General features: G+C 34.6%; 1 protein-coding gene across 2 annotated transcripts in view; it reads right to left on the bottom strand.

The window, feature by feature from the left end:
- Window positions 1-12,639, bottom strand: part of LOC124362635 (serine-protein kinase ATM) — a 132,802-nt gene that overhangs the window by 3,987 nt on the left and 116,176 nt on the right. For both annotated transcript variants that reach the window (XM_046817309.1, XM_046817310.1), the window contains exons 50-52: window positions 11,808-11,953; window positions 10,929-11,035; window positions 8,863-8,977 (exon numbers count right to left, since the gene is read on the bottom strand). In XM_046817309.1, coding sequence (XP_046673265.1) covers window positions 8,863-8,977; window positions 10,929-11,035; window positions 11,808-11,953 — 368 coding nt within the window. The remainder of the gene's footprint in view (window positions 1-8,862; window positions 8,978-10,928; window positions 11,036-11,807; window positions 11,954-12,639) is intronic.

The following is a 12,639-nucleotide window of genomic DNA, read 5'->3' as shown; positions in this document are numbered from 1 at the left end:
TTTTAAAACAATGAAGCACTCTATGAGATGAAAAGTATAATACACTATATTTTTTATCATATCCAAAATTACAAGTGAGATATAAGTAAAAATAAAAATTGTTTTAATTAATATTTGTTGATTAATTAATTAGTGGCTGAACAGGAAGTGAAACACTAGTCTGATTCATGTAGTAACTTGGAAACAGGAACAGCCTCACTAGATTATTACCAGACAAATGTCAAACAGCTTTAACTTTGAACAGACTGCAGCTGTTATCTTGCCATCCTGAATGGCTCAATGGTCAAGGTCACTGGCGACTGTTACTGTATGCCTACTTCCCAGGATTGGGTGCAAACTGAGACTACTTTTTACCAGCAATATTATTTGTGTAGTTCAGATAAAAACACAGAAATTGTTTACATTCACAATGTTATAGAGAAACATATATTTGCTATATGTGAAAAATTGGATAAAAACAGTTTATTAATTTATCTCTCCTTTAAATAAAAACACACTTATATAAATATCAAAGAAAACTGAATTTTCAAGAAAATATAAAAACACAAGTAACTGACGCATTTTCAAGAAGATTATTTTATGACATAATAACACTGTAGTTTTGATCATATTAAACCATAGTTTCTTCATTAAACATTGAGAAACTAGATAATTTCAATTTCTATTATTCACATACATATATGGAATATTAAAAGACACAACCTGTACGTCAGCAAGTGACGCCACAACTCTTCCAACTCACGACAATATCTGACGAAACAGAGTGACGTCATAGACAACTCACAAGCTAACAGCTAACTAGTCCACCGCACAGCTGCTTGGCCACATGTAACTGGGGCACTGACCTAGCCGTGTCAGCACTGTCAGCACACTGCGACACCCAGCTATCACTGCACTTGCCAACTGCCAATTATTGAAGTGTATTTCTTTCTATACATTATTTGACATTCTGACTCTTGGACAAGAATAATTTGAATTTTAAATTGTTATTGTCTAAAAATAAATCAAAGATGTCTAAATTTCCATGCGGAGTATGTGGTATAGGTGTAAAATACCAAGGAATTTTCTGCACAGGTACCTGTAAATTATGGTTTCACTCCAAATGTCTGAATTGGTCAGACAAACAATTCAAAAAAATTACAAAAGTTGAAATAGATGATTGGAAATGTCCTAAATGTAAACCAGCTGGGAATGAGGGTTTAAAGGAAGTAGAACTAAATAATCAAAGTAGACATAATCCCCAACAGCTCTCACCAAATAGGCAGCTGGCAACATTTCAATCTCCATACCACCAATTTTCAGAGCCTGAAACTAATCTGGATGAAGTAAAAACCAGAATTCAAAATCATGACAAGCTAGAAGAAGCTGATTTAGAAACTTCACTAACACTAGCAGCAGAAGCTGGAAATGCTTTACTGCAGGAAAATCAGAAGCTCAAAGAAGAGATTTATAAGTTAAATCAGGATAAAATTGTCTTAAGTGCCAATTTAACTAGTTTGGAATCTAAAATTGAGGCAATGTCAACAAATGAAGAAAAACACTTAAACCAAATAGAGAGACTCTATGAACAGTTAGTAGATGCTTCTAACCAACTGGATAAAAGTAAACATGCCAAGTTTGAACTGCAGCAGTTTTATGAAGAGTACGAACAAAACCAAAACCAACTGCTGAATCAACATTTAGATAAAATAAATAGTCTGGAAAAAACAAATCGGGCATTGACTAAACAGTTAAGTGATTTAAAGAATGTATCAAATCAGTTGACAAACTCACAAACTTTTTGTGAAAAGGAAACCCAAACATTCAATAACACACCAGTCTTAAACACATTAACCCCATGTACTAACTCCCTGGAGCAACCAGACTCCCTTTTAACATCCCCATCACTTCTGATTGAACTAGGAAACATTAAAAATAAACAAAATGATATGGAACGTACTCTTAATTCAATTCTGCAGCAATTCCAGGCTGGTGAATGTAAAGCCAAACAAAATACCCCAGTAAAAAAGACAGCTAACATAAAATCATACAAACTTATTCCTCAACCAAACAATAATTTTAGCCACCTGAAAAAGAACAATTTTTTCAGTGTCTCCCTTCAAATGGCTAAGAGTAAACTGAGGACAGAAAAAAACGGCCACTTGACAACTAAGCTCCAATCAGAACTTTCAGTGGGAATCACCCAAACCCCGACAGAAGAACTGTCTCAACCACCATTGACAGGGGAAACCAGCCAAACGACAATTGAGCTGCATTCAAAAGTGACAGGGGGAATCAGTCAAACCCCAACAGAAAAACTCTCTCAACCACCATCGACAGGGGAAACTAGCCAAAGGACAATTGAATTGCAGCCGAGAACAACAGGAGGAGGCAGTCAGGTGTTCAGACAAACTTCTTTTTTAGAAATGAGTTACAAGAAGAAGGGGCGGAAGAAAGTGACATATCCTTCCAGGATATTCCACAACCAAAGTCTTCTACTCCGGAAATGGGCAGACAAGTGACAATGGATCATCATAACAACTGTGAGGTTGGGATCAGATCAGACTTCCAAACCACAAAATCCTTGGTCATCTTCCACCAAAATGCTGACCGAATAAGTAACAAAATAGACCGCTTCAATCACCTTCTCTATTCTCTGAATCCCCATGTAGTTGTAATTACAGAGCACGGCCAAAACTTTGACAAAATGTGTAACACTCGTTTAATCAACTATGAGTTGGTTTCTTCTTTTTGCAGGGAGGACAATATAAAGGGTGGAGTAGCCATCTTTAAGCACAAAACATTGGATAGCGAAATACATGGAATAAACATTGAACATCACAGCATCCCTTTGGTATGTGAAATGTCTGCAGTTACAGTCCAACTTACTAAAAAATTTAGTGTATTCATACTGGGAATATATAGACCCCCCACCAACAGCAACCAAGCTATCACGCAAGCCCTTCAAGTCATCACGAATGTGCTAGATACACTCCCATCTCAAAACTGCATAAAGGTGATGATTGGTGATATTAACATCGACTTGTTGAAGCAAACTCCTGAAGGCAGTCTGCTGAATGAGCTTTTACTTTCATATAACATGGAAAGGTTACCCCTACCACCAACAAGAGTCACGCAGAATACACGCTCTTCAATTGACGCCGTATGTGTTGACAGTGGAAATATTCAGAACATGGATGTGGAGATTCTCAACACTGGCATTTCTGACCATACTGGCCAATTATGCAAACTAAACCTTCCAGTTAGAAAGAAAACTTCATCATCGTCAGTCAGACGACATCTCAATAATCGTAGCCTCAACAACCTAAAACACTGCCTGGCGGAAGAAAATTGGGACACTGTATTCAAAACAGAAGATGCCAACGAAGCTTACAATAATTTTCTTTCGATTATTACAGCAGCTCTAGATAAGGTTTGTCCCCTAAAAAAATCGAGAATTAATAACAACTTTAAGACTATACCACTCTGTGATGCAGAAGCAAGAGCACTCAAACAACAGTTTCTTGAGGCTGAAGAAAAATTTATCATGAGTGGAAAAGAAGAAGACAAACAAACTGCTGCCCAGCACAAAAGAACCTACGATAACAAACTGAAATCTATCAGACGCAACTTCAGTGCTCAGCATATTAATAACTCCACAAACAAATCCAAAGCCATTTGGAACACTATCAACAATGAGAGACACCTGAAAAAGACAAAATCAGCAGGAAATCTGGATCATCTCAAAATTTCTGGAAATATTGTAGAAGACCCGACTTTAATATCTAACTATTTTAATGAGCATTTTGCCACCATAGCAGAAAAAACACTAAATAAAGGTCCTTCGAGATCCTCTGGAGGTCCATCACCCGCAACTCAAAACACACCTCTTTACATCCAATCTCCACTTTTAGTACTCAAGCCGACTTCTCCAAAAGAACTTAGCGATGTCCTAAATGGCCTGAAAGTAAAACCATCTGCTGGTTTAGATGAGATATCATCAAGCATTGTAAAGGTCTGTAAAAGTGAGTTGCTTCTCCCACTAGTACATGTTACCAATCTGTCCCTACAAAGTGGAGAGTTTCCCAAGAAAATGAAATTCGCCAAAGTCATTCCACTGCATAAGAACGGAAGCAAACACAGTGTTGAAAATTATAGGCCGATATCGCTCATTTCAACATTTTCAAAGATTATAGAAAAGATTGTCCTGATAAGAATCTTTGAGCACCTTAACAACAACAATATCTTGACAACGAGTCAACATGGCTTCCTTCACAAGAAATCAACTCAGACAGCTCTTGTTGACATGGTAGAACACATAGTGGATAGCATGGATGAAGGCAAAAATGTCATTGGTATGTTTATGGACTTGAGTAAGGCCTTTGATTGTCTCGGCCATGACCTAATACTTGATAAACTGAGATTTCTTGGTTTTCGGGATGATCCAATGAAGTGGTTTAAGAGTTACCTCAGTGATCGTGAGCAGCTTGTGGAGATCAGACAGATGGTGAATGGTCTTGAGACTAAGACTAGGTCTAGCCTCCTACCAGTGAAAAGAGGTGTTCCACAAGGGTCGGTCCTTGGCCCGATTCTTTTCATTTTATATACGAATGACCTGCCTCAGTACGTTGAGCCTTTAAGCCACACAGTTATGTATGCTGACGATTCGGTTTTGTTAACAGCGCACAAATCTTTAGAAACCCTTGAAGTAAATTCTTTTATAGCTGTAAACCTTGCCATTGAATACTGCCAGAGCAATGACTTAGTCTTCAATGAATCAAAGACTACCCAAATCATCTTTGGAAGCAAGAAACAAGAAGTCTCAGCTTTGCCTGACTTCCAGGCGGTAAGAGCGACAAAACATCTTGGAGTAATCATTGATGACTCGCTGAACTGGCAGGACCACATAGATTCTCTCTGCAAGAAACTCAGCAGTGCCCTATTCGCCCTCAGAAGAACGCAAGCAGTTAGCACGCCTGAAGCAGTTTTAACTGCCTACCATGCCCTTTTTGAGAGCAATATGAGGTATGGTATAATGGCGTGGGGTGCATCTTCCCAACACAACTTAGAACGTGTGCTCGTTCTTCAGAAGAAAGCAGTGAGGCTGTTATCTGGGCTGGGATGGAGAGACAGCTGCAGAGGACATTTCAAGGAGCTGAAGTTGATGACAGTTGTGGGTTTCTACATCTACGAAGTCATCGTCCTGGCGACCTCAAATCAGCAGACTCGACATCAAGACCTGCATGGGTATAATACCAGAAATGCCCAAAACTTTAGCCTTCCTGCTCATCATCGGACACTTTTTGAAAAAAAACCATCATATGCAGGGGCAAAATTCTACAACATCCTGCCTCAAGTCATCAAGAGTGAGAACCCCAGAACGCTAAAGCTTCATCTCACCAGGTGGCTTCTTGAAAACCCTTTCTACAGTGTGAATGAGTTTTTGAACTGGCAACACTTTCATCACTAATCATGGATTCAAAACCGAAATTGATTTGTGAAGCAAGAAAATTGTTGTAATTAATTGTATTAATTTGTAACGCCATTTCAGGTCTTTGTGATTTTGAAATAAAGCTCTCTCTCTCTCTCTCTCTCTCTCTCTCTCTCTCTCTCTCTCTCTGCTATAGTTTGTTATATAGTGTTATAGTTTATCCACTTATGGTACAATATGTTTTTTTTACACGGCTTATAAGATATAACAAAACAATGTTGTGTTCCATTTTTAATACTCTACAATATTCATAGCAATGTTATAAACACGTACCAATAATGTAAATCTAAATGTTATCCTTTTTCTCTACTGATTAAGTACTATGAAAAAACTAACTATGGTAATTTCATAGTATAAGAATACAAGAGCTCAGTAAACGTCATTAATTTTACATTATTTTATTTATGTGTTGAATAGTCATAGTCTTGCAGATAAATATTTCTGCTGCACAAACAGCCATTCTGTGTTTGTATTCTAATGTTTATAATTTTATATATATATATATACAGGGTGTTCTGAAAAAAGGTGCCCATAAGTCAGGGCGTGATTCCTCACATCAAAATAAGAAAAAAAGGTCTAATTAACATAGGTCCGAAAATGCTTAGTTACCAAGTTATACAGGGTGAAAGATTTCGTCTGAATTTCAGTTCCCCTGCTGCAACGAAGCCCTACGGGTATTTGTTGGCTGTTAATTAAGATGTACAATTTAGCGTACTTTATGTAAAATGAACTGAAAAATTGAATAAAACCGTTTCCAGACCTGTAGCTATAGTAATTTTTAAGATATGTGACGAAATACGCGAAACTTGGTCCCGAAAAACAAGTTACATTTAGGTTTGAAGCAGATTTACTATGTTAAATGTACAATAAACACAAAATATTTTTTCACGGTACTTGTAGAAAATTTAATTTCGAAGAGAAAGATGTAAAATAAGTCTATAATAGACAAACGCAAACTTTAAAAAATAATCCTTAATTACACACAAAACGCATGAAAAATAGACAAAATCTGTTAAGCTCTCTACAAATGTAATATTGAAATTAAAACAGCTGTTTTATTAAAATATTTGATTTGAGAAACAAAATAATTTCTATTTAAAACATATGTTTTAACAATGTAACATTGTTTATAATAATTTAAATAAACATTACAAGCAGCTATTTTTCCATTGCTCATTAAGTGCGTGTGTAGATCTGTACTTTAATACAAGTTAGTGCGAGTGCCGTTGAAGTTAATTTTTGATAGCTAATAATATCTTATTCATCATGGCAGGTAATATGAATATTATGTACACTAATGGTGAAATGGCAGACATGCATTTAATGTACGGTCTTGCACATTGCAACAGTCGTCAGGCTAGACGACTCTATCAGGAACATTTTCCTCATAGACAGTTACCGACTCATAAAATGTTTTCTTCCATTCATAGAAGGCTAAGCGAGACGGGAACCTTTAAATCTGGAAAAGTTGGTAGATCAGGACGGCCACGTACAACGTGTACAGCTGAATTGGAGGAGGGCGTGTTGGACGAAATAGAGAATCATCCTGGAAGAAGTACTAGAGAACTAGCCTTGGATTTCGGTGTTAGTAATTCAATTGTCTGGAAGATTTTACACGAGCAGCAGTTGCATTCTTATCACTATCAAAGGGTCCAGGCTCTTTTGCCTCGAGATTACTTTCCTCGTGTTCAGCTATGCCAATGGCTTATCCAAAGGTGCAGAAATCCACATTTTTTAAATTACGTTATCTTTACTGATGAAGCAAAATTTTCAAGAATGGCTATTCTTAACACCCACAATACTCACATGTGGGCAATTGAAAATCCACGTGCTATTTCAGAGAACCGTCACCAATATCAGTTTTCTATAAACGTATGGGCTGCTATTCTGGGTGATAAAATTTTTATTAGTTTTTTATCTGATACGCTCAATGGTGAAAATTATTTACATTTCTTGACGACTAATCTGAATGAGTTACTCGAAGATGTGCCACTATACACACGCAACAACATGTGGTTCATGCAGGATGGAGCTCCAGCTCATTACACATTACAAGTAAGAGAATTTTTAAATGAAGCATATCCAAACAGATGGATTGGTCGAGGAGCCCCAGTAGCATGGCCTGCAAGGTCACCTGACCTCAATCCTCTAGACTTTTTCTTATGGGGACATTTAAAGACGCTTGTCTACGACTCGCCTGTGGATACCATAGAAGAGTTGCGAATAAGGATTGTTAAAGGGATTCAAAGGATACGTGAGACACCTGGGATCTTCGAAAGAGTTCGGCAGTCTATGAGAAGACGGCTGGATGCTTGTATTTTGAATGAGGGGAAACATTTTGAACATCTACTGTGACGTGGTTAGTTTTTTAGGACAAGTGTAACTTTTTTGTTGAATGATAATTCAGATAACTTTTTTATGTATGATAATGTATGATTGTTAAATATATTTACTTGATAAAAAATAATAGTAACTCATTAATTTGTTTTAATAAAACAGCTGTTTTAATTTCAATATTACATTTGTAGAGAGCTTAACAGATTTTGTCTATTTTTCATGCGTTTTGTATGTAATTAAGGATTATTTTTTAAAGTTTGCGTTTGTCTATTATAGACTTATTTTACATCTTTCTCTTCGAAATTAAATTTTCTACAAGTACCGTGAAAAAATATTTTGTGTTTATTGTACATTTAACATAGTAAATCTGCTTCAAACCTAAATGTAACTTGTTTTTCGGGACCAAGTTTCGCGTATTTCGTCACATATCTTAAAAATTACTGTAGCTACAGGTCTGGAAACGGTTTTTATTCAATTTTTCAGTTCATTTTACATAAAGTACGCTAAATTGTACATCTTAATTAACAGCCAACAAATACCCGTAGGGCTTCGTTGCAGCAGGGGAACTGAAATTCAGACGAAATCTTTCACCCTGTATAACTTGGTAACTAAGCATTTTCGGACCTATGTTAATTAGACCTTTTTTTCTTATTTTGATGTGAGGAATCACGCCCTGACTTATGGGCACCTTTTTTCAGAACACCCTGTATATATATATATATATATATATATATATATATATATATATATATATATATATATATATATATATATATATATATATATGTATATTTTGAACTTTTTGGGTTTGCATTATTAAGAAGTTGTACACTAGTAATTTATATAAATAAAAAACTCTACAATTATCTAATCAGTGTATTCTAATAAATTTGTTACATAACTTAACTGAAAACAACGAGTTAAACATTAAGTTACATCTGATATTTTAATGGATATTACTAATGTTCCCTGACATACTCCTCGCTGTAAATACGTTTGATGTACATTGTCTATTATCTTTCTTAATAGAGATTCCAGAATTATATCTATCTCACCTCCTAAATACTCCTTCAACACCTGAGACACCCATTCCATCAATAATGTCTCTTGTAAGGCGAAACGGGACAGTCTCAGCTGTAACTAGAGTGCGCCCCTGCTCAAACGCAATACCTTAAACACACATAGAATTAAATTAATGTAACTGATTAATAAAAATAAAAACCAAATTTATACACTTCGAACTAGTGAATTGGCTCGGTTGAATCCTTTAGTAGAGGGTTTTATTTATATTACTTGATAATTCTAGAGAAGGATGGTAACTGCAGGAGGATCCAGTAGTCACTGCTTCGAGGATGGGCAGGTGACTGTAATCCATCTATTTATTTCAATTTTGGTAGATGTGTTACCCTCAAGTTTAAACACAAGTAGCACATTAGGCTGTCTAACGTAATATCCTCTAAGCAACTTACTATAGTTAGGTCGAACAGGATGGTTAAAAATATGAAATGATTTTTTTCAGATCATATGTTTCTTACCTTGATACACTTAAAATCAATCCCAGATACATAAATAAATAGAAAGTCATGATTTCACAATATCACGACTAGAGGTGTGGCAAAGCTGAATCTCGAATCCACCTAACCTTCAAATATGTTTGTTTGCGGACGATTAAGGTATTGTCAAACTTTCGATACAAAAACGTAGATTGATAAAAAAATAATTACCATAGTTTTTTAAATAATATTTTGCTTACAGCTTGTATTTATATATTATAATTGCACTTTGCCATGAGTCTGCTGCGATTGTGGCTAATAGGTCATATATCCTCAGATGCTGTGTCAGATCTGACAGAGATTTTGTAGCTCTGATTGTGCTTTTAAAGTAATTCTCCTTTGGCATTCATAATGTCAATTAATAATTTCCAAAATTTGGTACAACATTTTATGTAATGCAGTTTAAATAAAAATAGTCCTAACTCAGTCGAGATTTTGCGACAGCTGAAATATTAATTTATTCTCATGGGATATACATGTATTCAATATCTCGAAAACTATCCAAGATATAAAATAAGTTTACAACAAAAGGTTTACGAAATGATATAAGCATTCCATAACAGTTTTACTCCAGGTTAATAAAGAATAGGTTGTAAATTTTTTAAAGTAAAGCTGTATTGAAATTAAATGGCATACCCATCTGGCCAATGAACTTAGCCGAATCATTTATAAGATGAATAAAATGATTGTTCCAAGTTTCAACTTGTTTGGGCTTTTTAGGACAGTTATCGGTTTTTCAAGCCGCATCATGTACCTCAAAACCACCCTCCATTCAAAATCTATTACGACCAATACAAAATAATTGAATCACAAAAAGTAAGGGTTCTGTGGTGAAGTGGTAGCACACTCACCTGGCAAGTGAGAGATCTGGACAGAGCAAGTACTTATTATGATTCAATGTTTATTGAAATTATTATATATATATATATATATATCCAATGGGTATATTGGAAATATATCTATATAAGCACAACTACAAATATAAGTTGTGAGCAAAATATTATTTAAAAAACTGGTAATTATTTTGTATCAATCTACGTTTTTGTATAGAAAGTGTGACAACACCTTGATCGTCCGCAAATAAACTTATTTGAAAATTAGGAAGATTCGAGAAACAGCTTTGCCACACCTCTCGTCGTGATATTGTGAAATCATTACTTTCTATTTATTTATGTATCTGGTGATTGTTATTTAAGTGTATCAAGATACTACTTTGTCTGGTTATAAAATTGGATAAAGATACAAAATAATTTATTATAAATAAGCTTCTGTGTTCTAAATATTTTAATGTTTTCTAAAAGAATTCATTTGCACTATTTGCTTATCTAAGGAGTAAATCCTTCCACCCAAATTCTCTCAGTAAATTATTCTGCACTGTAGAAATGCTCAGGGAAACATTGTTTTTAATGAGTCCCTCAACTTGATCTAGAATTATTACTAATTCAGAGTTCACAGGGAAACACAGAAGAATGTTTTCTAGAAGGCATATAATGTAGATCAGGAACTTGCATCTTATTTACAACTCCAAAATTACGGACTCAACATATTTATTTAATTGATGAACTTACCAAAGTCAATATGAATGACTTCAGCTGTCCGCTGGTCAATGAGAATATTACAAATATGTCGGTCACCAAGGCCCATGATGTAGCCAACCATAGAGGAGGTAGCAACACTGCAATATCAAACACTGCTTTATTATATATTACCAATTAAGCTTAAAGCATACAATATAACCTCTTAAGAAGAGAGTAATTAATGTGTAGTAACTGGGCAAACTGACAGTGTTTAAGAATCTACATTATCTCTGTAATACCCAAGTTACCTGTTTATAATAATAAACAAAACCCTAACACGTAACATTAACTTCATAAAAATAATACTACCCTACAAAAATAAAACATCCAAGTGTCTTTTTTTAATCTTTTAAAATTAGTGGCCTTTGGAATTCTATGTTGATTCAACATCAATCGCTAACAGATCAACTATTGGAAATTAGAATGAACAAGAAATAAGATAAATTACTTGTATTGTTACCAATCAAGTGTTGCGTATCTAATTTTTATATTTTAAGAGATTAGAAGCTATTAATACTAGGGAAAACACAACCTTCTCCTGAATATATCTCCTTACAGTATGACTTCCAACAACTTGAGGTCTCTTCTAATTTGACTCTACATTTGACTTCTTCTTGCTATTGAACTTCTCATTACAATACTGAACTTACCATTCTGTTTGACATCTTACGATTTGTCATCCCTCATGCCTGACTTCTTTATGGATAATACTGAATTCTAATTACAATTTCAAATCTCCAGTTTGACTTCTTCCAGGTCAATCTCATCTGTACTATGAGTACAATATTCTAAATATTTATTTAGTATGAAGGGATGTAGTTATATTAGAACTGTAGTAACTAAATTCTAGACCAGTACATTATCACTTACCTGTGAGTGTAAGCTAATTTCCTCTCAAACCAGATTCCTGGATTCTGGAAATTTTCAAAGAAGAAATTACGGAAAACTGGTTTAAAGTGAGCACACACTTCTTTGAAAACTGCCAGCTTCTTTCCATTACTACTCTTGGCTGCATCCTAAAACACAATTATGCCCTTTTTTTAAGTAAAACTATATACAGGTTGAAATTAGACCAAATCCTAACCCTCGTGGTTTTGGTCTAATACCTGTTTGTAGAAACATTTTATAAACAAAACATTTAAATAAATATTGGGATTACTTAATTCATACATTAAGGAAAACATTTCTGAATAAAATTGGTATACGCAGCAAGCAAAGTTGACAAATAGCACGATGGTATTGATCTTCAGTACTAATCCTACACTTCTCTATAAGCAGTATCATTAATAAAAGTAGGGCCATTTACGTTCATTTAGCTACACAAGTTTTAGGAGTATAAATAATAGTGCTATAATAACGTATTACGAATAACGTAGAATGCAAGATAATTATGGTAATAGAAAAAATATTTTATTTTTGAAGCCATTTTGGCAAAATTACTATTGGAAATTACCAATTAGTTTATTACCAAGTTAAAAATGTACTTATTATACTGTATTGCTTCATACAATATTTTAAACTTATTTAACATACAAAATCATCTGTTTGGAATAAAACAATAGTTAAGTGAAATGTTTTCCAATTTAATGTCAGTTGATATATGCCTAAATGCCCTAAAAACCACTTATAATCACAAATTAAAAAAACTCCCTGCTATAGAGTTTACACTATTGTGAGCCACAATTATAAATACATAGAAATT

The sequence above is a fragment of the Homalodisca vitripennis genome, chromosome 5, assembly GCF_021130785.1.
Source record: "Homalodisca vitripennis isolate AUS2020 chromosome 5, UT_GWSS_2.1, whole genome shotgun sequence".
Taxonomy (NCBI): Eukaryota; Metazoa; Arthropoda; class Insecta; order Hemiptera; family Cicadellidae; genus Homalodisca; species Homalodisca vitripennis.
This window is presented reverse-complemented; position numbering and strand designations above follow the sequence as displayed.